Below are 27,582 nucleotides of genomic sequence, written 5' to 3' on the forward strand. Positions count from 1 at the left end.
TTTGATGTGACTTGCTCATCATAAGGAAGTCTGTGGCAGAGACAACAATAGAAGAGAGTTCTCCTGTGCGACATTCACCTGTTTTAACCACAAGACACCTGTCTCATTCTGTACATACCTGCCTATTCTAGAGCAAACGAGGCAGGGGCTTCTTCTGCACACAATTCTGACTTATTCCCTGACCGCCATCCATCCTGTGCACTAAAAATAGTATGTGATCATGCAGTTAACACCATCTCATAATGCATATGTGTAAAGGGGCCAGATTTAATTTGCATAGGAAGTGCTTGACTTTGCAACCTTAAATAACTTTCTTATAATGTCATTTTTTAATATCATTTCCATTGTTAGTCTTAAAAAAAAATTAAAAACAAACTGTTTTGTACAAATGTAATGTCAACAGTTTGAACCCTGAACCTCTCAACACTGCAATACAGGCTTCTACCACTAAAGTTCGAAGATTTACTAAATTACCTGGTAGCAACAGAATAGTTATCCTCTGTAAACCAAACACTAGAAGAGGGTATATAATACATGTACCCAATGGGAACATGAGAAGCTCTGCTTTATTGACAGTGTAGCTAAGGTCAAAGATATGGCAAATTATTTGAGAGGTAGTGGAGCTAACGGGGTGTCATTGGGTTTGACATATTAGAAATCTGCATTCTACATTCCCAGCTTTTGTGGCCTCTCTGTGAGGAATGAAGTCTTGCTTAATGAAGGGTTTGTGAAGGCTATAGAACTATTAACACCTCTCAGTAGAAGTGAGTCTAACTCAGTGCTGTCTTGGTTCCCAGCTGTTTGTGCTCCAGGGCTTCTTATCTTGCACCTGTGAAGTAGTGAAGGGGATCGGTCCTCTGGGGCCAGGTTCTGGGTCCTGGGTGTGGCTGAGAAGTCTGACCTGTCACACGCTCCCACATCCCCTGCTTCTATGAATTGATCCATCAGGATCCAGGTTATTTCTGCTTCTGAGGGTTCCACAACCTTGCAGCAACCCCTATATTTAGGTTGCCTTACAATTTTCATTATGAAAGATTCAATTTTCCGAAGTTATAATACCTCCATTGTTTAAAGACCACTTTATAAACTCAGTAGGGAGATTGCTTTGGGACAGAGGACATGCCTTTTGCTTGCCTCATGAAATTCTATTTAAAGTTAGCTGATTAGTACAATAGTAGTGGGGACCTAGCCTTAGCATGTATAGACATTATGGCACGCTGCCAAAATTATGCTGCCAGTCCCTCCTGTGATACAAGCAATATATTTGCAAGAATCATTTTATTAATCACTGCAATGAACCCAGCTCTGGGTTAAAACATGGCAATATTAAATAGCACAAGGCAACATTACCTAAGAGTTTACAGTGAGAAATGAAGAATACTACAGTTGATTGAAAACATAGCAGGAATTTAGGTAGGCAGAAGTACTGTAGGTAAGTTTATGTGAAGGCACTAATAAAAAGGCAAAAATGAAAACCGGACCCCTGATCCTTGTTCACACATAGCTGGTGGCCGCAATATCCTTATACCCTGGCCTGCCCCAACTGTTTTTCTGTCTGCCCCCAAAAGGCTTGAATACTCAGCTTTTTTTGAGGGTGGAGTGGATTTTAGTCTGTGTATTTGAGTAGAAATTGCAGAGTAAGGCCCCTGAGGTACAAACGTTCTTTGCAGACTTCCTCTGAACTTAGTATCAGTAAGCTTCTTTTTTTTTTTTTTTATTTAAATTCCTGCCTCTTGGTCATCTGCTGAATTTACTATCACTGAAGTATTTTTATTGTAGATTAGCTTCACATGTTGTTTATCTTTCAATGCTTATTTTCTCTTTTCCTTACTACTACTGAAGCTTCACCATGCAGCCACATCATTGGCAGCAGACCTGCTAAGATACCATGCAGATCACATGGTTTTGAAGGCATTAAAAATCACAGGAGTAGAAGGAAATCTAGAAGCTGTAGCAGAATATACTTGTAAGCTATCAGAGCAGAAAGAGCAGCTTGTTGAGGTGAGTTAATTTTATTTTCAAATAGATTTAATGTAAAAAGTGCCAAAATCTATCTAAATGAACTGTTCTTCAGGGTGTCTTTCGTGTTTTAACCTGTAGAATGTACCTCTGGCGCTTCTGGACTCTACATTCTTCCAGAAGATAGTGTCTGAGTGAAGCATCAGTTTCCTCACTGCACCAAACATTTGGGTCCACTGTTACAGAATTGGACCCACTGCCCCACCTGCACAGTTCCTGTTGCTGCTTGCTGTGGGCACAGGAACCTCATTGCCTGATTTTTGGGGGCCTCTGTGACTGCCTATTGGGGCCAAGATTTTCATAAATAGGAGCTTAAAATTAGGCTCTTAAATCCAGATTTAAACACTTGCCTATTTTCTCAAGAATACTAAGCAACCAAGCACTTGCATTGATTTCAGTGGGAGTTTTTAGGTGCTCAGCATTTTTAAAATCAGGCAAATTCCTAAATGTGAATTCAGGAGCTTAACTTTAGGCATGCATATGCATATAAAATAAAATATATAGAATATAAAATACAGACACACACTCACACAAAATAAGTACTCTATTTTTATTTCCACTTTAACATCTGCTTTTGCTGTATCTGTGTCTGAAGCACTGGGGATAACTTCTAAATGTGGCATTTAGATTAATCCAGCTTCTAATAAACATACCAAACTGAAAGATAGAGAGCTTTGTCCTTGTGAGAGTGCCAGGGCCGGCTCTAAGTTTTTTGCCGCCCCAAGCAAAAAATTCGCCACCCCAAGCTCCGAGAGCGCAACTGCCCAAGCAAAAAAAAAGGGGGGGAGGGGGGATTTGTAACTTTCTCATAAGTTCTTCTTTTGGGCTGACATTTTCTATGTTCCTTCTCAGCCCAAAAGTGAGTTGTTGCTTTTTAATGTTTGCTCAAAAACGAATACATTTTGCTCAGAGTATGGCAGAAAAATTCTTTTCTGCTTTAAGATCAACTTGACACTGTTTTGCTCAAAGATCAGTCAAAATGAGATGAACGTTGAAATTGAAGTTTTCCATGTGACTAGTAACTACTGATTAAGTTTCTTCCTGAAAGACATTTTGTTTTCTGAGTACAGAGTTATGTTATTTACTTGGCTACGGAGGACTATATACTTTGACTACTACTTGGATAATTGCAATACTCTTGTGCAACAATTTCTTCTACAGAATTTCTTAGTTGCCAAGTTTCTTAATCTTTCATATTTATTCAACTGTGAATCTACAGTATGATATCAGTGTAGAGATGAGTATTGTAGACTTTTTCCTTTCTTTTGGTTTTCTGTTAAGAACATAAGAACAAATGCTGTCCTGGGATGCACACTCTGTGCTCCCATTGACTTCAGTGGGAATGTTGGCTCAGATAAATTAAATGCAAAAGCTCATGTAATAGAGCATTAAACTGTTGCGTTTGAAATTTAAACAACCATCAGGAAATACTAGTATGAGGACCATATTTCAACTTGATGATATTGCATATCCTGTACATCTTATTTTTTAAAAAATAAGAACACAAAATAGTATCATTACATACAAAAAATGCACATTGAAAGAATGATTGTTACATAGTCAAGCATTTGAAAGTTAAGAAATGCCAGGGTTAAGGTTACACTTACGCAAGGGGAAAGAATTAAGGTTGTATTTGCACTGATAATATATGATCATATACTTAGACTATGTATTTCCACTAACCCCCTGCCTCATTCAGGATGGGAAGTGTTCTGTGAATGAGACAGCTGTTCAATATTTTTGTGCATGGCGTCTGCCATAATTACTGCACACTATCCAAAGCCTGCAGTGAATACATAAGTATTAATTTCTTGTTGTCTTTTTTAGGGTGTTCATCATTGTAGTTTTTGAGTGCCTCATAAATATTAATGAATTTATTTACACAGTTCCTCTGAAGTAAGAGAGCATTATTAACACCATTTTACAGATGGGGACAATTGATACAGAGATTTGCCTGAGGTCACACTGAATCGGGCAGAGATAGGCATTAGAACTTGTGAGCCCCCTAATTCACAACACTTCTCTCATTCCTATAGACCACTCTTCCTACTGGCAGAGATGCAGAGTGGCCACCATAGCTTCAGTTTAACTTCAGGTGCAGTTTAGTGCTCTGCACTTGTGCAAATCTGGCCCCAGGAATCTGGGGTTGTGCACACAGAAAATGAGGAATGCACAGTAGGGGCCACCTGCCAACATTTTGGTTTGTGACTTGCTCCTGATCATACAGAAAGTCTTTGGCATAGGCATGGATAGAACTGAGTTCTCACATGTGACATTCACCTGCCTTAACTGCAAGACCATTTTTTCTCTTTCTGCAGTCCCTTGTCTTTTTTTCTCTACACACCTGACAACTTCTACAGAGAATAGCCTCATTCACTCTACAACCCCAGTTCATTCTCTGAGTGCTCTCCATCCTGTGCGATGAATGAGGTGGGGTCCTGTGGGGGGAAATGTACTCAAGTAATTAAAGACTGTGTCATAATGCACACCCACAAGGATGCAGAATTAAGGTTTCACGGCCAACATAAATTCTGGAATTTAACTTTCAGGTATTAGATTTTGTAACTAAATAATGTTTTTAAAGTCATGTGAGTGGATTTAATATGGAAAAATGTTTTTAAAAAAAAAAATTGTAACAGCCCCCTCCCATCATGCACCATCAGTAGAGTCCGAACCTTGAATCCTCAGCATTGCAGCATGTGTTGAGTTACAGGACTTAACTTAACATTAGCTGGAAGCAGAAGAAGGCTGTCCCAGCATGGGTAGGGGGGGAATGGGTTGCTGGAGCCATGTGCTAAATTTGGGCTGTTGTTGGAGGAATCATCTACACCACAATTTTATAGCCCTCTGAGCTCAAGTCAGCTGACCCAGGCCAGCTGTGGGTGTTTTATTGCTGGGTAGACATACCCTTGAGAGGCTGCCTGCACCTGGGGATCACAATGCAGTGTAGTGGTATTTAGTGGTGGCACAGGCCTGACCTTGCATTAAAACGTCTATATTCAGTATTACTTTGACTTTCTACCAACATTTTGATGACAAGGTAAGTCACAGAAGAGAAATAGTGATTTTCAAAAGTTTCTATCTCAGCCAGAATTTCCCTGGACATAGAAAAGGCACTTCCCCCTGGCTTGTGGGCTTTCTCCCTGTCAAAATCCACAGGCCTGCATCAAATGATCGAAGTTTTTAGATCTTCTCAAAAAAAGGTTGCAAGAATTTTTAATGTGGAAAGTGCTAAGCAACCTAGATGTTGGAGTTGCTACCAGAAACACAAATGTATGTAAGCACGATCAGGTTAATGTTACTGTGAGGCCTGGTGACTTTCAATACCTGACCTGAAGGTCGGACAGTTACACACTCAAATGTAACTTCTTTTCTTAAAAAATTCCTGAGGTTTAGGAGGACAAAGGGGAAGGAGAAGCAAAGGGGAAAATAGCTCGATCCTTGTTTTCATGGTTTGATTTCACTTGAACCCCTTGCTGGAATTCTGACCCAATAATTCATACATCTGCTACACCAGATGCAATTTCTGGAAAATTTACTGTATCTGATAGGTTTTCACCTTTTCTCAGCAATGAAAAGAAAATAAACTTTACTGCTGTGTACCCTTCTTTAATATATCTTATTTATAATAATATTTACTCTTCAAAATATATTAACTTTTTTCTTAGACATGTCGCTTGTTGAGGCATGTTTCTGGAACAGAGTCACTTGAAATTACTTGCATACATGCAGAAGATACCTTTCAGGTCACTGGCCCACAGGTATGCCTACCTTTCATTTGATCACATTTTAAGTAGAATTTTGTAAAATGGATGTACACTAAGATAAACATTCAACATATGCTCTTGGAGGCATGCCAGTTCAGTTCACAAAGAAACATAGTGAGAGTATTACAAGTAGGAGGCAGTATAAATATTTGTAGAAACGTGTCCAAGCGAGATTTTCTGGTACATCTTGATTTGTTCTCTGGACATTTTGGAAGACTCTGCAAAGCTGGCATAAAGCTCCTACAGACCCTGTGTGCTTTTCTGGAATGTGCCGTAGCTTTAAGTCTGCTTTAAATTATGCTGGCTTATACCAGCCACTTGGGGCTGAATACTAGCCCAGGATAGATGTAGAGTAGGGGTGTCCTCACCATGGCCTCCTTTTCAGTGACTATGCACCCCTCTTGCCAGCAGCTGAGCTACTATGCCACTGCAGGATCACTAGGGTTATCCTCCATGGGCCGTTCGCTTGAGTGCTGCGGCCAAAGTATGCTAGCAGTGCATTGCAAAGTGGCCACAACCCACCCAAAGATCTGACCAGTCACTCTTATTTATGTAGGGCAATTTTCAACCCTGTGCAGAGAACCAATATAAAGCTTATGAATCATTTAATTCCTGTTTTGAGAGTTTAAAAAGGACTTCATTGGTACATAGGCCTTCACTGGGCCTTTGTACAGGGATGAATTTCACAGGGATAAAAGGTATCCCTGTGTGCTAACCCAAGTATAAAATTATGCCACTATTACACGTGTAAACAGCCCACCAGCTACTTCAGGGCCTTAACAATATTGTGCCTAATAATAGTAATTAGTATTTACATAGTGCTTTATATTTAAAATGTATTTTACAGACACTGACTAATCATGTGTAAGTACCTGTGGATAAATTTTCTTTGCAGTTGTCACACGAGTATATGCACAGGTAACTATATATCTTTATGTAGAACAATACTGCACCAAATACTGCATCCTTACCTATGTATGGCAATACTGTACCTAATTTTGCATTCACGGTTTATTTATCTGTATGCCTGCCTGCAGATACCCCTGTAAAACACAAATAGCTTCTTTTAAAGTGCTAAGTATTTATTATTCGTCATTAATTATATTTTAGACACAAGGTGGGTGAGGTAATATCTTTTATTGGGCCAACTTCTGTCAGTGAAAGAGACAAGCTTTCAAGTTTATGTGTTAACTACTTATGCTAAACAGCCTGTTCTTTGTGTAGATGCAGCCGTGTATTCCACTTTGGTATGTGCACACCCAGCACACCAAAGCCAGAGAATTTTGCCTTGGAGTACCCGTAGAGGGGCAGCACTCTCACACCTTGTGGCCACAGCCCCTCCCCTGGCTATATGAGGCTGTGTTGCCCTGACCCTCTTTGGTTCCTTCTTACCGCCCTGGCTGGAGTCGACGCTCTGAGTAGTTCCTTACCTCACAACCTTGCTATTTTTTTAGTGACTTTTCTAGTTGTATATAGCTAATCAGTACTCTTAGTATAGTGTTTGTTAGTTAAGTTTAGTTTAAATATTTCCCTGGTGACACCCTCACCAGGGTTTAAACAGTGTCTGTTGTGTGGGGTAGTGATCCCCAACAACAATCCCCACACATCGTGTTTGTTGTGCCTAGGCGAAGCCCACATCAAGGAGCGGTGTTTGATTTTGTCTAAAGCAGCACCTGCTTGAACAGGCCACTCAGCCTGCTTCAGCACTGACACCTAAGTTGGATCAGAGGTCGTCCTCGGGTTCTGATACTGCTGCTGTTTTGAGCTCTGAAGAAAGGGAGAAGTTATTCCCCATTGAGTGTGCTGAGGAAAAGGTTGCATACGACAGATCCAGGTTGCATGGGGAATTGTCTGTCTCCTCCAGAAGGAGCACGAACTGGCATCATGTGAATACTGATGTAAGGGATGGAGCAGGTCCTGTCAACTGCTTCCTGGTACCGCACAAGGAGGTCAGTGACCCCACACCATCGACTCCAGTTCTGGCCCCAAAGCATCCGTCAAGTCCAGTACCAATGAGGGCAGTGCGAGCACCAGCTGTTTACATGCTGGTGGCATATCAGATGGCAATGGCCCTCCTCTTCCTATCTGTCCCATCTCTCACTTCGTCCTGGACTTTGCCGGGGCTGCATTGTTTATAGCCCTGTTGGCTGGGTAGGCTGCTGAACCTATGTTTCCCTTCCATAGTCAGTGGAAGTGGGGCTGGTGCCAGGCTCTGTACAAGGGACCTGCTTGGTGCCGGGAACTTCTTCCGTGTCCCTGCTGTGGATGTCACTGTTGTTACAAAGGTGGCACTCAGTGCCCTGCACTTCAGCACAGTCAGTCACCTCAGTATTGCTGCCGACTTCGGGGTCGACGCCACTGCCAGCACTGGAAATGACAAAGGCATACTGGATGCTGCCAGTACCGTTTCTGCCATCACTGTCAGTTCCCTGTTCGTTCTGGGCTACAGTTGAGTCAGACCAATTGCTCACAACCTCAGAGCTGGCTCCACCTTTCTCCCCTGAAGCCGAGGACTCGTTGGCACCCAGGTTGGGGTTTTCCTCCTCTCGCTCTCTATCGTCTGACCTTCATCACAGGCCATTCATGGAGCACTATGTGTACCAGGATTGGCACTCATCTAGTGGTCGGGATGGGGGCCAGTGGCCAACTGGTGCCCTACCCATACCAGTGAACTCCATGTAATCCATTAGATGCTCCTTGGTCATGGAGGTCCCCCCTGTTGAGGTTACAGGGACAAACCATCCCGATGAGTCGAAAGAATAGTAAATATGGCAGGCGACCAGCTTGGCTTAACGGTGAAATCCTAGCGGATCTTAAACATAAAAAAGAAGCTTACACGAAGTGGAAGGTTGGACATATGACCAGGGAAGAGTATAAAAATATTGCTCGGGCACGTAGGAATGAAATCAGGAGGGCCAAATCGCACCTGGAGCCGCAGCTAGCAAGAGATGTCAAGAGTAACAAGAAGGACTTCTTCAGGTATGTTGGCAACAAGAAGAAAGCCAAGGAAAGTGTGGGTCCCTTACTGAATGAGGGAGGCAGCCTAGTGACAGAGGATGTGAAAAAAGCTAATGTGCTCAATGCTTTCTTTGCCTCTGTCTTCACTAACAAGGAGAGCTCCCAGACTGCTGCGCTGGGCATCGCAACATGGGGAGTAGATGGCCAGCCCTCTGTGGAGAAAGAGGTGGTTAGGCACTATTTAGAAAAGCTGGACGTGCACAAGTCCATGGGGCCGGACAAGTTGCATCCGAGAGCGCTAAAGGAATTGGCGGCTGTGATTGCAGAGCCATTGGCCATTATCTTTGAAAACTCGTGCGGAACGGGGGAAGTCCAAGATGACTGGAAGAAGGCTAATGTAGTGCCAATCTTTAAAAAAGGGAAGAAGGAAGATCCTGGGAACTACAGGCCAGTCAGCCTCACCTCAGTCCCCGGAAAAATCATGGAGCAGGTCCTCAAAGAATCAATCCTGAAGCACTTACATGAGAGGAAAGTGATCAGGAACAGTCAGCATGGATTCATCAAGGGTAGGTCATGCCTGACTAATCTAATCGCCTTCTATGATGAGATTACTGATTCTGTGGATGAAGGGAAAGCAGTGGATGTATTGTTTCTTGACTTTAGCAAAGCTTTTGACACGGTCTCCCACAGTGTCACATTCTTGTCAGCAAGTTAAAGTAGTATGGGCTGGATGAATGCACTATAAGGTGGGTAGAAAGTTGGCTAGATTGTCGGGCTCAACGGGTAGTGATCAATGGCTCCATGTCTAGTTGGCAGCCGGTGTCAAGTGGAGTGCCCCAGGGGTCCTGGGGCCGGTTTTGTTCAATATCTTCATAAATGATCTGGAGGATGGTGTGGATTGCACTCTCAGCAAATTTGCGGATGATACTAAACTGGGAGGAGTGGTAGATACGCTGGAGGGCAGGGATAGGATACAGAGGGACCTAGACAAATTGGAGGATTGGGCCAAAAGAAATCTGATGAGGTTCAATAAGGATAAGTGCAGGGTCCTGCACTTAGGACGGAAGAACCCAATGCACAGCTACAGACTAGGGACCGAATGGCTAGGCAGCAGTTCTGCGGAAAAGGACCTAGGGGTGACAGTGGACGAGAAGCTGGATATGAGTCAACAGTGTGCCCTTGTTGCCAAGAAGGCCAATGGCATTTTGGGATGTATAAGTAGGGGCATAGCCAGCAGATCGAGGACGTGATCGTTCCCCTCTATTCGACATTGGTGAGGCCTCATCTGGAGTACTGTGTCCAGTTTTGGGCCCCACACTACAAGAAGGATGTGGATAAATTGGAGAGAGTCCAGCGAAGGGCAACAAAAATGATTAGGGGTCTGGAACACATGACTTATGAGGAGAGCCTGAGGGAACTGGGATTGTTTAGTCTGCAGAAGAGAAGAATGAGGGGGGATTTGATAGCTGCTTTCAACTACCTGAGAGGTGGTTCCAAAGAGGATGGTTCTAGACTATTCTCAGTGGTGGAAGAGGACAGGACAAGGAGTAATGGTCTCAAGTTGCAGTGGGGGAGGTTTAGGTTGGATATTAGGAAAAACTTTTTCACTAGGAGGGTGGTGAAACACTGGAATGCGTTACCTAGGGAGGTGGTAGAATCTCCTTCCTTAGAAGTTTTTAAGGTCAGGCTTGACAAAGCTCTGGCTGGGATGATTTAATTGGGGATTGGTCCTGCTTTGAGCAGGGGGTTGGACTAGATGACCTCCTGAGGTCCCTTCCAACCCTGATATTCTATGATTCCTCATCTCACACTAAGGTGAGATCACTGAGCACGTTTGTGGTGGTGACTGTCGCTCTGCCATGGGCCCAGCTACCAGTGAACCTTCCCATTGTGGAGCCTCCAAAGTCATCCTGTCCAGGTCTGTCAGTCCTGGAGCAAGATCCAGCTCTGGCACAGTTAACTGTTTCAGCTTTGTCCCTGCACAATTCCAAGGTGCCTGTCTCTTCTTCTCCTTTGTTACTGGAAGATTTAAGGTGTATCAGTACCTTTTGCAGCACTTGGCTGCTTCCCTGGGTATTCAAGCAGAGTTGCTGCAGAATACCCATAAGCTGTTGGATATCCTGCAGCCATCTGCCCCGGGAGAGTCTTCCTCCTTATTAACAGTGTGCTCTTAGAGCTTGCCAAGGTTCTCTGGAGTGCACCGGCTTCAGTACCGCCTACTGCAAAGCACATGGGGAAAAGCTACTTCATACAGGTGCAGGGATTTAAGGGTTTTTACTCATATCCAGCCCCAAATTCCCTGGTCTTAACCATGGTGAATGATAGAACCCAGCAGGGCAGATTTAAGTCATAAGGATAAGGACTCTGAATGGATGGACCTATGGGTAGGAAGATTTACACCTCTTCTTTGCAGATGCACATTGCTAACCAACTGGCATTCCTGTCCAAATACGACTTTGTGAACTGGACGGCTATGTCTTAAGTTTGCGGACCAGCTGCCAAAAGACTTGAGGGAGGAATTTCAGGCATTCATCACCGAAGGCTGTTGTTGGCTAAGACTTTGCTGCAGTCCGCACAGGACATCATGGATACTTCAGCCAGAGTTATGGCCTCGACAATGGCCATGAGAGAGATATCCGGGCTGCAGAATTCAGATATTGTTCTCGATATGCAACAGGCCACAGAGGATTTGCCCTTCGACGGCGGAGTGCTTTTTTCAGAAAAGACACTGCACTCCTTCAAGGACTCTCAGGCTACCTTTTGGTCCTTAGGGGTGTATAAAGAGCAGTGCATAGATGCCACTTTGGTGGTTGTCAGCAGCAGCAGTATGGTCTGTAGCCTTTCTCTGAGATGGATGGACTACCCCAGAAAGGGGCGTATGTCTCAGAGGAGGCGGCATTCAGATCCACAGTTTGGCCAGTCAATATGCCTTCCTCTGGCGCCATCCTCTCACCCACAAACACCCATTCTGACTCTAAGGGTAAGACGTATCCTTAGCCTTCGTGGCCTCAACAAGTGTATCAGATACATGAGGTTCCAAATGGTCACTCTATCAACTATCCTCCCTGCATTGTCTCAGAATGACTGGTTTGTTGCTCTGGACCTCCAGAAGCCTACTTTTATGTGGCAGTTTTGCTGAGACACAGAAAATCCTTTCAATTTGTCATAGCAGAGCACCATTTTCAGTATTAGATGCTTCCTTTCAGCTTCTTTTTTGCCCCTTGGGTTTTTACCAACTGCATGGTCATGGTGATAGCATACCTCAGGAAGAAGGGAATCCACATCTTCCCATATCTGGACGACTGGTTACTGAGGGGCAGGCCAACACTACACTGTGCTTGCTCGACCATCTGGGTCTCATCCCGAACACTGGAAAGTCAACTGTGGCTCCTACTCAGAAAATTGAGTTCATTGGGTCCCTAATAGACTCTCCAAATTCAAGAATATTTTTGCCAATTGACTGTTTTCAGGCAGTTCACCACCTTTGCCTCAGCCTGCAGTATCAGCCTTCCATCACAGTTCAGATATGCCTGAGGCTCTTTGGCCACATGGACCACCTGCATGCAGGCAGACAGTTTGCAGTGTTGTCTCTTCACCCCTTTCAGTTGTAGCCCAGGACAGTTTACCATCTGATTCTTCCCTCCTTGAACAGAGTGGTCTGTATCCATCCACAGGTCCTGGACTCCTTGCAGTGGTGGAAGCTTCCAGAGAATGTTTATCAGGGTGTTCCCTTCATCTGGCCCTTTTCAACCAGGTCTGTTGTCACCGACACCTCCCTGATGGGCTAGGGAGCACATCTGGGGTTGTTGAAAGTTCAAAGTCTGGTCAGAGCAGGAGTTCTCACTGCACATCAATGTGCTGAGCTTTTGGCCATCTACAATGCATCTCATGCTTTTCTGTACTGTATCCGAGACTCATGGTTCACATACTTATCTGCAGTACCACCACGATGTATTATGTGAACAGGCCAGGGGGAGCACACTCCAGGACGCTCTGCCAGTAGGTGATCAGGTTGTGGTCGTTCTCCATCAAGGAGATACTGATACTCCATCAAGGAGATACTCTGATAGGACCATCTCAGCAAGAATTTTTCCCTGAGTCACCTGTGGTCTCTGAAGACAAGCATTCTCTGGGTCATCTTCGCAGCTTGGGGAATTCCATTGATCAGCCTGGTTGCCACAAGGGACAACAGGAAATGTCATCTGTTCTGCTCTAGATGGGGCCTCGATCCGAACTCCCTGTCCAACGCTTTCTACCTCAGCTTGCCATCAGTTCTCCTGTATGCTTTTCTCCCAATCATTCCACAGGCCATCCTCAAGCTGAAGGTGGATCAGGCCAATCTCATTATCATTGCCCTGGCATGGCCAAGGCAAGTGTTGTACGATCTTCTTGTGCTGTTAATTCAGTTTCCCATACCCCTTCCTCTCCATCCTGAGCTACTCACCCAGGATCATGGTTGCATCATATATCCTGTGCTCAGCTCCCTGTATCTCCTGGCATGGCTTGCTTCGTGGCTAAATGAGGAGAAAATGCAGTGTTCGGAGGCTGTTCAACAGATCCTCTTCAGCAGTACAAAGCCTTCTACCAGAACGGCCTGTTCAACTAAATGGAAGCGGTTTTTGGTGTGGCCATTGGCCCATGGAGTTCAGCTGACATTGGTTTCTATTCAGTACATCTTGGAATACTTGCTGTACCTTCAGTTGTTGGGCCTTGCACTTAGTTCGTTGAGAGTATACCTGGCAGCAATAGCACTGTTTCATCCCCCCGATCTGGGAAGATCAGTCTTCTCTAATGCCATGGTAGCAAGAGTCTTAAAAGAGCTTCTTCATCTCCATCCTCCGATCTGAGGGCCGGTTCCTCTGTGGGACCTTACATGGTCCAAGTGGCTTTAATGGGACCTCTGTTCAAGTGCCTGGCATCTTGTCCCTTTCCACTTTTTGTGTCAGAAAACTGCGTTCCTGGTAGCCTGAGACGTCCCTATGTTACGGTGGCTGCCCCGGGCCCCAAGCTTTGAGGGCTCTGCGCTTTAGTGAGGAAGCAGGTGGGGAGGTGAAGTGGGGGGGGGGGGCGAGGAGGAGCCCACTACCAACCTCTGCCTATCCCCAGCACCTCCTGCCCACCGGCGGCCCCGCTGATCAGTACCTCCCCCTCCCTCCCAGCGCCTATCGCTGATCAGCTGTTTTGCGGCATCAGAAGGCACTGGCGAGTAGGGGAGAGGAGCGAGGGCGCAACGCACTCGGGGGAGGGGGTCGACCTGGGAGGAGAAGAGGTGGGGTGGGGAAGGAGCAGAGTGGGGGTGGGAAGAGGCAGTGGGGAGCACCCCCCGGAAGTGAGAAACATCTGTTCTGGGCCCTGTAGCTCCCTAGGGACAGCCCTGCTGGTTGCAGTAACATCCAAAAGGAGAGTCTCTGAGTTGCAGACTCTGATGGTAGAACCTCCTTATACCCAAGTCTCCAAGGACAAAGTGACTTTATGACCATACCCAAATTTTTTGTCTGAAATGGTTTCTCAATTGCATTTGAAGTAGGAGGTATATTTACCTGTGTTCTTTCCTAAGCCGCATTCATCTCCAGAAGAGCAGCATCTCTATACGTTAGGTGCCAGGCAATATCTAGCCTTCTACTTGGACAGGACTAAACCTGTTTGTGTCATATGGAGATCGTATGAAAGGGAAAGCAGTCTCTTTCCAGACTCCCTCTAGATGGATGACATCCTGTATCAAGACTGCAGATGAAATAGCTTTGGCAGTGCCTCTTCAGTGGTTGTGAGCTTGTTCTACGAGAGCGCAAGGGATGTCAATAGCATTCCTCAGTGACATTTCAGTATGGGACATTTGCAGGGCTGCTATGTGGTCGTCCATGCACACATTTATGCACCATTATTGCATTTTCCAGAGTGGATGAAAGTTTTGGTAGGGAGGTCCTGCAATCCTTGTTTAAGTAGACTTTGAGCCCTGCCTCCAGGGATGGGTACTGCTTGTGAGTCACCTAAGTGGAATACATGGCTGCCTATACTTGAAGAAGAAGTGGCTACTAAGTGTAATTGTGGTTCTTCGAGACATGAGGCAGGCGTGTATTCCACGACTCATTCTCCATCCCCTCTGCATTGGATTCTAGTCTCTGGGCATTCAGTGTAAAGTAATTGAGGAGGGTTGGGGTGGTGCTGCCCAAGCACCGCCCCTCTTCGGGTACTACTGTGCAAAATTCTCTGGCTCCGGCGTGTACACACATAAGTGGAATACATGTCTGCATCGCATCTCGAAGAAACACAGTTAAAGTAAGTAACCATTTCTTCCACCTTGTATTTAGTTGGGACACTTTTCCCGGACCTGAAGACGAGCTCTGTGTAAGCTCAAAAGCTTGTCTCTTTCAACAACAGAAATTGGTCCAATAAAAGAGATATTACCTCACCCATGTTGTCTCCCTAATATCCTGAGGCCATGATGGCTACAATAACACTATAAAAAAGTTACATAATCTCAATAAACCAAACTAATTTTGATAGAATATAACAGACTAGAGTGGAGGAGTTGAAAATATCATGTACTTGGTTTTAAAAAGCAACATGTTCCGCAGGAATAGTCCTGCAGACCCTTATACATAAGTAATTCTTACTTATGAACATGGTTCTTCTGACTTCAGTGGGATTATTTGCACATGTAAGGATTATTCAAATTTGTAGCAGTTTGCAGGATATAAAACTAAAATTAGTGGGGTCACGAAATACTTGTATTCTTTTCATTCTCTTTCCTGTTGTCTAATATGCTAGAACTCTTTGTCCATGCTGATTTTTAAAAAACTGCATATTCACAAATACATATAATACCAGAATGTTCCAGCGAAAGGCCTTAGAAATATAACCCGTCTTTGGTCAACAGATGTAATATTAACTCTTTCTTACTGTTGACATTGTTTCTTGTTTTGTGTGTGGAGGCATTTGCAAATTAGCTTGTAACGTTACATGAGAAGATGGGTTTTTAACATTTGTTGCTCTGATTGCATTTTTTTCAGATAATTTCTGCTGCAGAAACACTGACATTACATCCATCTAGTAAGATTGCAAAAGAAAATCTTGATGTGTTCTGTGAGGCTTGGGAGTCCCAGCTGAGTGACATGTCCATGTTGGTGAGAGAAATCAATGATGTGTTTGAGGGAAGAAGAGGTAAGAGTGCTGTTCATCATAACACAAGTGCAGCATTCCGGGTATTTTACCTGTTCTACTAAGCTGCGGTCTAGCAAATATGCTGTTTTCTGCAGATGGATTAAAAAATAAACACTCCTTTTTTTTAATATGACAACTTGGTATTTAAGTAATATTACATCAGTTCAGTATATTGGTTTTATAGAAACAATGGATTGGAGTATAATTATCAGATCTGCTAAATAAAATACAGAATACTTGATTTTAAAAACTAAGGCTAAAATCTAGATCCTGTAAAAACATATGCATGTGCTAAACTTCATGCACTCTGACTAGTCCCACTGTTCACAGTACATAAAGTTAAACACTTCGTAAACCTTTGCAGGAATGGAGGCTAAAGGCTGAAGGAGTTATATGGTTTTCATACTCATCTAGTGTCATGACCTGATGTCACTGAGTGATACTAATCAAAATTCTCATAAATTGTAAACAGAAAGTAAATTGAATTGTATGACAAGTATAGTTTCATCATAGGGATTTAGTATGATTAGTATTAGCATTTCAGTTTTATTTTTGAAGTGTAGTCTTTGAGGTTTTCAAAATTTTTCCATTCTGGTAGGCTTTTCATTGTCCAGTATTCCTGGAAAATAAAATATTTATTTTAATTCTGTACTATCGGCTTGAATTTTATTCACTTCATAATGTAGTGAATGTAGCTATTTGATTTTTGAACTGCTGTCCTTTCTCCTGGATGGAATCTCTGACAACACCACACAATCTTGGGATGTTTTCTCTGGTTGGTAAGTTAACTGGTATTTGTACAACATGTAGAATGCAACCATGGAACTTTCAAGAACAAATTGGTGTTTACTCTCATTTTAGTATCCCCTCTATATGGTATTCTTTTTTCAAAATTTAAGAAAATAGCCTGGTGTTTATTTTTATGTAATTTAAATTTTCTTCAAAAAGTTTGTCTTCCGTGCAGCTTGGCATATCACTTTTGTGCAGTTAAATGCTTGTGTCATTCTTCAGGTTATAATATAGAGGTACAATGTAACATGCCATATATGTAGGCTTGGCAGAATTATGTTTATTTTTTAAAATAATTTTAATGGCAAACGTTGCTGTTTATTTTTAAGCATGTTTAAAAAAATTTTATAGATTTAAATTTTCACACTTGCAGGAAATTATTGTGGGGAGGGGGGATCAGACAATAATTATTTAATGACAGGAGACGTTGAGATTCAAAAAGTTAAAGCTTCAGAAGTGTTAAAACACAAATTGTCAGAGCACGTCAGAATATACAAAGCGAATATCCATACATCAAACTCTAGCAAGTTCCCTAACACCATTTTCTTGTATTTTTCTAACTTCGCCTAGCTGTAAATTTCAGTCATCATGCATGGAAATATGGGGGGGGGGGGGCGAAATCTACATTTATTGATAAAAATGTAATCCTTACAAGCCTAAATATCTTGAATCTGTTTTGTGTTTTAAGAAAAATTACTCAGGGAAGTGCAATGATTTGGTTAAAAATTAGACAAACAAAGGGATTTAACACAATTTTTTCAGATCGAAGGTATCACTGTATGTTCTGAATCAGGGTAGACAGATTGTCATTACATACAGTACTTCACTAACTAACAATAGGATTCTTTCAAAGATTATCAAAGTGTCAAACTGGTAAACCTTCATTTTTGTATTTTGGTGAACTTCTGCTACAGGGAATTCACCTGAAAAATTGTTGGCTTTCTTGGTGTGAAGTCACATATTATCCGTGATGTTTTATGAAGTATGAATTAAAATGTACTAAAACTATGAACAGGGCTAAATAAGCAGCATGTGGTATAGCATAGTTAGGCATATGAAAACAAAGGGAAACGCGTGTTCATGTTCCACCTGTTCCTCATCTTATTCCAGAACTATTGGATATGAGATCCTGTTTATGGGCCTGATCTTGTAAGAAGATGAGAGCCCTCAGACGGCATTCATTACCTCACAGGATCAGTCGCTAAACTGGGACTATTAACTTTCTCTGAGTTAAGGGAATTTATATTTTTGGAATTTCAGCAAGAACTATGTACGTAGGTTAATTCCAATTGGCAAATGCAGGTCAATTGTGCTCTTGGAAAAAACAGCTTTGTTATAATGTGACATCACAAAGAAGACAAGTTCAGATTTATGGTTAGGGTTATAACTGAAGATATCTTTGCATGTCTTGAACAAGTTCCAATGCTTTAGAGACCATTTATCAAGGAAATCAAAATAGTTTGGGATTAGTTATGTCCGAATAACCCAACTTTCTTTCTTTAGTAGCAGAATGATTCTGTGTTTTAAATTATGTTGTATCAAATGCTAACTATATTTACTACAAGTTATGTAAAAATAGAAGGTTTTAAGACTGACTATGCAGTTTGAAATCTATTGAATTCTTACGTATTTAGGAAATAGTTTCATGTTACCTCATTGGGATGGGGGGAAACTTTTTGGGTGTTTGTTTTGTTATATTTTAAATGTTAGAGCAGAACAGTGCTGTTTTGCAGCAAAGTATTTACTCATCACCCACAAAAATTGAATATGGGTTTTGAAGTAGGTTAGAGCAGTGCTACTCAAAGTGGTGGTCCGCAGACCGGTGCCAGTTCGCGAGTCATCGGCAGCCGGTCTGTGCGCACATTGGAAAAAAAAAATTGCCGATCCCCCACATCAGATAGCTTGAGAAGCACTGGGTTAGAGGACAATCCTAGTGTGTCCTGTTTGCAACAATTACTTTTCCTATAGTCTTCCATAGGCAGTGGCCACAAGCTGTATGGGTTCTGTATAGCTGTATGGTTAATATGCACCATGACAGTTGGGGCCAAATTGTGGTTGCTGCCCTGGACATTCTGAAGAGGAGACTGTGCTGTCTACCTGTTTCTTAGCGTACCTGTGCATAAGGCAGCGCATTATATGATTGCCAGACTTGGAAGTTGGGGGGAGGAGGTGGATAGCACTTGCCAGCAATCAAAGAAACCTCATACCATGTATCAGCAGGGCTGCAGTAGATGTTGGCTATTCCTGTTCTAAAGGTGCAGCCAGGGACATATTTCTACATGTTTATAGCACCCAAAAAGCATTATGTTAGGCATGTCTTCAGGCAGTGCTACTTGAGCAGTGTGCCTGCTCCTCCTTCCTACCATGGCTCAGCCTGCTGAGGGACACAACTGAGCCTTTTGACTTTAATTGGCTATTATAAAGGGGGAGGGGGGGGGCTACCTTTTTTAAAAGGACCCTGATAGAAAAATAAAATGGGGGTGAACCCCTCTTTGTATTCTCTATTATGTTTCACTTAATTCTCCATTATGTTTCACTTAAGTATTATCATAAGCCACAAATCAAATTAAGTACTTATGATAGTACCTCCATGGACTTCCAAATGTGGCTTGCCTTAGTGGCAATGGCTACCAGCAATAACCCTAAAAATCACTTTACCAGTTTCAGCATTACATTGTTTTCTAGAAACCAGTTGATAATAGGTGAAGGATGAGGCTAAATATTTAATCATCACGTCGTCATGAGATGACAGAATTTGTGGATGCTTTCATCAAGTAATAATCTCATCACATTCAGTCACAGTGTAGGGCTTGATAACATATTAGCATCTGATCTTGTTTCCCCTTGTAAATTATACTATTTATTGTAAAACTGAGATTGGTAAAGTCATCTTTATTCTACTTAGGACAAATGTGAGAAATATTTTGCTCTTATGAGGAGTATGATTGAGTCTGTATAATAGAAGATAAAAATGTAGGAAGATGGTGCCTTTTCTCCTTAATTCTGAAATTCAGAGTTTTTAAAATAATGTAATTTTGTATTGTCCCTCTGAAACATTTGCATTTGATATGGAGAGTATGGTAGAACTATTATTTAAAAGCCTGAGAGAAAGAAACCTTTGCTGTTGACAAACACTGAAGAGCAACCGAATGTTCTTGGCACATCTAATAAAGTAAGCATTTTCTGTGTTGTTGTTTCAAAGTGTGTTTGTCTCATCTGTTGATTGGATAAGCAGGTATGCAATTGATTTTACATCAGTGTTTATTAAAAGTATTAGCAAGCTATGCACTTGGCAAACTAAGATTTGATAATTGACATAGATTAAATAGAAAGCCTTCAATAAAAGGGGCCAAATTCACCCTGGAGGTAGGAAGATGCAACTCCATTTATTTCAGTGGAGTTATTCCAGATTACACCTAGGTTAAATTTGGCTAATTGTTTTTATGATAAACAGGCTTTTACAGGGCTGCAAGGGAACTGGGCCTATACCTCATGAGAGAATTACTGCATTGGTCTGCAGGACTGTCCCTACCAAACAGTTGTTTCCTGAGTAAGGGAGAGTTGAGTTCAGTCTGCCCTAGAACAGAGTGCCTGATCCAACCACTGCAGTTAGTGGATGTCTTTCTCATTGAGGGAAAGGGAGCAAGTGAGCAGAGCATTTTCCCCTTCTTCAATCTCCCTCTGCTCTGTGGTGTGTGAAGAAGAATCCTCTGACAGCTCCCCATGCCTTGAGAAGTGGTAAAAGAATACCTTCCCCTTTAGTGGTCCTCCCCCCTGTCCTCCTGTCTCTACGTGATATGAGAGAGTTGATTAGATGTTAGGATTTGTGGGGGAGAAGAGTGGTGAAGGCAAACAAAGGTGTAGTAGTTTTGGAAGGGACAGAGACTGAAGGAGCAGGGAGAAAACTGAGGAGTAGTATTGAGGTGGCATGTGATGGGAAAAGAGGATGACACAAGGACAAGGTGAAAAGAAAGAGACTGGAAGAAACTGAGGGGAAAATAATGATAGAAGTATTAGAAGGTGGAACAGTAACAAGGAAGATGGAAGGAGAAAGGAGAGGTGAAATGATTAAATGTTGAAAAAGAGAGAGGGAAAAAATACATCAGTAGATAGAGAATGGAGTAAAGGAAGGTAAAGAGAAAGAAGAACCAAGGTATGGCGCATATTCTTTTTGACGATTGTATTGACAGCTGGATCCCAAAATGACTAAATGTAAATATAAAATATTTTGTGTGTACGCATAACTCATATTATAGATCTAAAATCCATGAATAAATTGATGTGGATGATCTCCTTGTCAAGGATGACTTATCCTGGGCTTGAATAATTTTGCCTTTGGAAGACGTGATCTTGTATCTAGTGACTTAAAAAAAATTTTCTGAGAATAATCTTACCTGCACCTACCTTGGCAACAAAATGCACACAGAATTCTCACTCATAAGTCTTTCGCTTCCACCACAGACAAGCTGGGAACTCCTAGCTCTTAGCATTTTGCCCCTCTTAGGCACTGGTAGTTGAGCACCTCACTTTTGTGCCTTTTTCAACTACCAATGCCCTTCTAGAGTCTTCATGCCGGTTTTTTTAGTACAGTCAGCAAAGACACTCCTCACCTGAGTTGTATGTTGGTTTTGTTTCTTCTCTTCTGATGATTGCTGCTGTTTCCCTTACTTTTGTTTACACTCTTTTTCTACTCCGTTCCTTTGTTGATGGTTGTGTGTATGTATGTGCATGTGCATGCAAAAGCTTCCATTTTCGTTTCGGTCTCTGTGCACTTGTGGCTATGCTGCGACAGTCTCGATGTGCCCATTTTCCTCTGACAGCAAGAGTTTTCAGCTTTTCACTTGGAAATTGCATGAATAGCACCAAGGAGACCTCAGTATTTGACACTTTTGAACTGGGATTTTTGGTGCTAGTTAGATAGCTTCTTTGATGGTTTTCTTTCTTGTTGCTTTGTACCTGCTTTTGCCATAGTAATGAGACCCCTTAATCAGACAGCTTGGCACACCTGAGATGTCATCCAGAACATTTGCTAATTTATAACACTCTTCAGTGCAAAGATTGGTCCACTTGGACAGATGTTGGGGCAGTGGAAACACCTGAATGATTTTCTGTGTTCTTTTGATCTGTTTAGGTAGACAGTTAGTGCCCTGATGCCCGCTTCACCTCTAGTGTGGGTAACTTGGCTTCTTCTTGATGGAAGTATGGTCCTGGAAAGAATGCTGGCCGACTTGTAGTGCGATTACCGTGTTAATCAGCCACCACTTTTGGAAGGAATTTTGGTTGTAGGTGAAGGACCACTTCGTCATGTATTGAAGATTGTAATAGGAGGGTCAGCTATAAGACCCTGGAACTTGTTTACCTTTTTCATGTTGTTAAGGCAATAAGCTGTGGATCCAAAAAGGGGTTTCATTACCCCAGTAAGCACTAAGTTTAAGTGCCAGGTGGTATTTGTCTTTCACCAGAGCATTCTCTATTCACTTATAGTCCATTAATAAAACATTTATCTACAAGATACCAAGCATGCTCTTGTTTTCTGCTTCTGGATTGTGAGCTCAAATGGCTGTAAGGTGCACCTTTTATAGAGGATATGGATGGTCTCATGGATGAGAGGTATAATAAGTACTCTGAAATTGAGACTGGGGCTGTGGTTGGAGAGAGATTTTTGTCCACAATTATTCACATAAATAGAGATGTTTTTAACAGATGGAAGTAGATGGTGTTCTGTGATTTAGCAAGATCTCTTAAATTTGACCTGAGCAATTAAGTTTTTGAAGCAGTTAGAGACCAACAAAGACTGTTTGTCTTGAAGATTTTGGCTGAGCTGGTCCACCAGGATGTTTCCATGCCAGATGAACTATGGGATGTATCTGATGGTTTAGGCACCACTTCTACACAGTATAATGTCCTTTTTCAGAGCTACCTGGACTTGAGGGACCATCTGACTGCCGGCAGCTTTCATATTGTGTATTTTATCCTCCTGGGTATTCCAGTATCTGTGGTTCAGTGAGCAGTCCAGGTTTGAGCATCTGAGACAACTGATCATTGTTAGTGGAGGTCACATTCTTCCGGATGTTGCTCCATTGATTCTCCCAGTGGAAAGAGTTGACACCTTTTGTGGTATCATCAGCAGAAGAGATACGTTGTCTACATTGGGGATGTATTATTGCACTAACCTATGCTTTAGAGCCTCATTCTTAGTCAAGCATAAGGAGTTACATAAATGCTTTAAGTCTTGAGGCCTATCAGTCTATGGAAGAACACCACTGGTTGATGTTACCTGTCAGTGTTTCTAGCCTTACATATTTTGAAGTACCTCTGTCCTCTGGTAGGAGTGCCTGCCTTGTATCAAATCCAAAACTATCCGAGTGAAGATGATTCTTTGAGCTAGGGTAATGCAGGATTTTTTTCCCCTCAGTTAATCTGTTGGCCCAACTTTTTAAATAAATAGCAAGTTGTTCTCATGGAATGTTAGAGCTTATTGGGATTGGGCTCTGACCAGCCAGTCATCTAGCTGTGGGTATACATATATGCCTTGCCTTCTCAGGTGGCCTTGTCATGGCATCAGTGTCCTTTTTGTTACTTTATACCCCATGGCCAGAGCTATGTCTTAATAACCACACATGATGTAAGCATTCTGTTTTATTAACCATGTGTCACAAGGAAAACTTAACTTACAAAATCAGTTTTGTCTCTTGCTCTTCTCTTAAGTTTCTTCTTTGAGTGCTTTCTCATATCCATTCCATTGTAGGTGTGTGCGCTCACCCCAGGCACCAGTGCCAGAAGATTTTCCCTTAGTGGTATCTGTAGGGGTTTGGCTCTGGCGCCCTCTGGAGTGGCACGCTTGTATGCACCAGTATAAGGGGCACTGCCGGTTCCCCCTCCCTCACTCCCTTCTTACCACCAGTGATGGTGCTGGAACATCTCCTTGCGTTGGCAAGCTTTTCTATTTCAACTCCGCTTAGTAGCGAATTCGTTGGGTATAGTTTTAAAGTTGTATAGTTCCCTTAGTGTTAAGTTAGAATTAGTTAGTCCCATGCAGGACGTAGCCTAGAGATGGGGCATGCCCTGGTCCCCAGGCTTCAAGCCTTGTGACTGCTGCAAAAAACCTGTGCCAGTCAGTGATCCCCATAGAAGCTGCCTGAAGTGTTTAGGGAAAATCCACGTGAGCAACAAGTGTCACATTTGCAAGAGCTTCAGGCTGCAGACCAAAAAGGTGCAGGACATTGGTCTTAGAGCACTCCTTATGGAGTTGGCCCTTGCACTGGCCTCTGAGCCGATGAGATCAGACTCTGCTCCAAGCACCATGGCCTCAGTGCAGAGCATGCCACCAGCAGCGGTGCTGATCCCCATCCCTGGTACAGGCTAAAAAGCAAAGAAAGGCCAGGAGAGGGCATTCTCCTACATCCCGTAAAGGGAAGTAGAGAGTGAGAGGAGAGCAAAGACCCACGTGGGGCAGCTCTTCCGCTTCAGATGTTAGCCAAGCTCCAGCTCCCATGGAGCTGTCGAGCCCACTTTCAGACCCACCCAACACCCTGGGAACTGGCAGAGGCACTTGGCACCTGGCGGTGCCATCCATGTTGGAGGCCTTTCAGGCCACTAAGGACATACTGTGTCTTTCAGTGCTGCCCACGTCGGCCAGTAAGGTACCCCGTTTGAGAGGTAAACCTGCCCTGGAACCCTTCCAGTGGTCTCCCATCAATGCGGCACCACTTCCCACTGCAGGGTGTGCCCCACCACCCCGCAGATGCAGGTCGGTTTACCTGCCAGAGTTCCCTGCGTTGGTCTCTGGACTCTCAGCAGGGTTCCCTGGGGTCCCGGCATCAATCACTGGCAGTCTGGCGCAGACCTGCAGAGGCACGTCACCAGTTGCCAGAGCCCAGTGCCGGGAACACCCGAGTCGGTCTCCCAGTCCTTGGCACCGCTCCAGAGGATCGAGGTGCTGGTCCCTGGAGCCCTGTCACTGGTCTCCAGATTGCCAGTACAGATCACTGCGAGCACATCGCAGTCTCCAAGACGTCTATCCTCTTGCTCCCGCTCCCTGCGGAGCGGCACCATTCTCAAAGCGTGAGGCATCGATCACCAGGGTACGATCACCAGGGTACCATCACCAATCTGCCAAACGCCGACACTAGTCACCGGAGTCATGGCACTGAGAGCCTTCGTGTCTATATATATGTCACTCCCTCCTCGGGGTCTGACAGTGAGGAGGAAGACCTGCCTGCAGGCCAAGGTCACCCAGTGGGGACGTCGGCATTCCCTTCTACACTTTCCCCTCCTACACCAGTACCGCATAGCCCCAGGGCCAGTGGCCGGCCCTCTGGTTTCCCCATCCATTGCAAAGGCATTGATTGGTCTTAGGGGCATCCGAAAGACAGTCGGCGACAGTCTCCAACCCACCCCATGAGTTGAATGTGGAGTTGGAGCAAGCTCCCCAGGGACAGCCAGCCTCGGCTGAAGCTCCCCTGACAGAAGTGGTGGAGTTGGCAGACCCACCTGTACCTGCCTCCTCCTCCTCTTCGCCCAATGAGGTGATAGCAGGACCTTCCCCCAGGGTGATGCAAGGGCCCACCAAGAGCTTTTGAAGAGGGTGGCAGCAAACCTGGGGAACTTGAGCCTGCTTGTTCTGGGAAAGAGATTTAGGAGGAAAACCCTCAGATGTTTGTGGGCCCTTCATAACTGATGGAAATGGAAGGGGAGTAAAGCAATGATACTGTGAACATACTTATCCTGTGTTCCAGTTGACCTTTGGATCCACTGGTCAGATCCATATTTGTTGAATCTGTCTTGCTTCCAGTTTCAGATGCCAGTCGCCATTTTAGATGCGTTGTCTTAACCCCTAGAGATGTGCTGGGAGCCAGAGAGACTCTCATTGTTTCTGCACAGAACCTGTGGAGCTGAGAGCCTCTGAACTTTAGAGCTTTGCTGCCAAGGCAATAAGACTACCTGGAGGCATTCTCTGCCTCTTTCCTTGCCCTCAAGATGCAGGTCTTACATATGAAATAACATGAGGAGAACCACGCCTTTTCCAGAGAGTTGCATATGAGACTCGAAAAACTGCTGGGCAAGAGGTATAACCTGTAGAGTCTGATCTCTTTTACTGGCAGGTGCACAAAAAAGCATCTTAGGGGGCTCAAATACTAGCTAAGTGTTTTCTCTCTAAAACTTCCTAAAATTACTAAAACTATAATAAAACAAATCCTAACTATTTACAAATGCAAAAAGAGATTTATTTTTTTTTTAGCTAGGTCTGGTGAAAGACCAGGCATGCTTTCCAGATCTGTACTCTACTGCAGTTGGAAGGAATTGAGACAGTTGTATTGCCATTTCCCCATTTTTTATACTTTGCCACCCTTATGGCTTCCAACATTCAAAAGACATGTGGGCTACCCCAACGGGCACTGTTTCTACAAGGTTCCACCAGTCTGCTGAGTCATGGGCGCATCTCCTAATAGATGAAATGTACAGTGACCTCTTGGATTGATTGGAGTTTCAGGGTCAAAGTAATTTGGGAACCCTCTCACAAGGTCTTCTAGTGTTTCCTACCTTCTTACCTTCACAAAATTATTTTTAACCAGAACTATGGCAAGTTTTGACATTTCTCCTGTTGTTGTCTTTGTTCTTTTCATCTCAGTCTCCATGTTTTTGGGCCACCTCTTAGTACTTGCACTTCAAGTGAGCAGACCTCTTTACTTTCTTGAAATGGATTCAAATTTTTATCTTCCCCTGAAGACACAGACCTTTTCAGGACACATAATGCCATGTGTAGTGCAGAGGATCAGTACTTGTCCTGTGAATATTTCTCTTCTCCCATTGTACCTCTGTGAGCCAGGATGACATGGATGTATATTATTGTAGCCATATACCCATGGAGCTGAAGAAGTTTGTGCTGTCAGGGAGTAGCTTATTCGTCACCGTTTCTAGCTAAACAAGAGACACATCACTGCTCTTCTATCTTAGGATCAGAGTAAAAATCCAAGTTTAGTGGAATTTTGAAAAATATAGGTCTGCAATAGCTGAAGTTGCTATGCAAGGTTGTCAGCACATGGTACAGTCCCCCTTTTGTGACATGTTTATCTGTGGGAAAGCTCTTTAGCTTACTTGGATGTACTTCAAATGTATTTTCATTTTTTTTCCTCTCCCTCTGACTCTCGTGTTCAGTTGTACTCAGAATGACTAAGGCACCTGACTTCTCAGGAAATAAAAGAAATAGTTCCCATAAAAAAATTCTAAAATTCTCTTAAACACATGTCTAAAATAGTTTTTTCTACAAAATATGTGGCATACACTGCAGTAATGTATATCTGTATATCATAAAGGTTTTATTGGCACTTATTTGGGTCAACCCTGCATAACTCACAGGGGGCTTCACTGCTGCTGTGTGATGCAGCCATTCCAGACTCATGCCAGTAAAACATATCACAATACCATGTGTTCTGCATATGTCATATTTTAAGTGTGCCTGTGCACTCATGTTCATTACTTATTTTTATATTAAGATTTCAGTTTCTTGATCGTCTTTTTATTATTTCTAGGAGTGGGTAACCTGTGATGATGGTACCTTTTAAGGAAAGGAATTAGTTACTCATAATTCTTTGTAGATATCATCTTGCAGGATTCCCACTCATGTACCCACCTCAGTTTGGGGTTCTGTTTTTGAGGCAAGGTGGTGTTTTTATTTATTTTTTTTCCATTCTTTTGCCTGTCCATAGGTGCTGACTTCTGCTGGCACTGGTGGGTGCTCGACCCACCCCTGCCCCACCCTCATTCCAACCCGTTCCCCAAATCCCTGACCTGCCCCTGCCTCTTCACCTCCTCCTCCCCCCTCCCTCCCTCCCGGAGCTTGTTACGCCGTGAAACAGCTGTTTTGCGGTGGCAAGCACTGGGAGGT

At 43.4% G+C, this 27,582-nt stretch overlaps 1 protein-coding gene across 4 annotated transcripts in view; it reads left to right on the plus strand.

Moving 5' to 3' along the window:
• Nucleotides 1–27,582, plus strand: part of CTNNAL1 (catenin alpha like 1) — a 131,003-nt gene that overhangs the window by 81,239 nt on the left and 22,182 nt on the right. For 2 of the 4 annotated variants that reach the window (XM_037893398.2, XM_043540316.1), the window contains 3 exons: nt 1,843–2,001; nt 5,688–5,780; nt 15,755–15,905. In XM_037893398.2, coding sequence (XP_037749326.1) covers nt 1,843–2,001; nt 5,688–5,780; nt 15,755–15,905 — 403 coding nt within the window. The remainder of the gene's footprint in view (nt 1–1,842; nt 2,002–5,687; nt 5,781–15,754; nt 15,906–27,582) is intronic. The other 2 variants (XM_043540314.1, XM_043540315.1) reach the window with 2 other exon arrangements.

The sequence above is a fragment of the Chelonia mydas genome, chromosome 2, assembly GCF_015237465.2.
Source record: "Chelonia mydas isolate rCheMyd1 chromosome 2, rCheMyd1.pri.v2, whole genome shotgun sequence".
NCBI classification, from domain to species: domain Eukaryota; kingdom Metazoa; phylum Chordata; order Testudines; family Cheloniidae; genus Chelonia; species Chelonia mydas.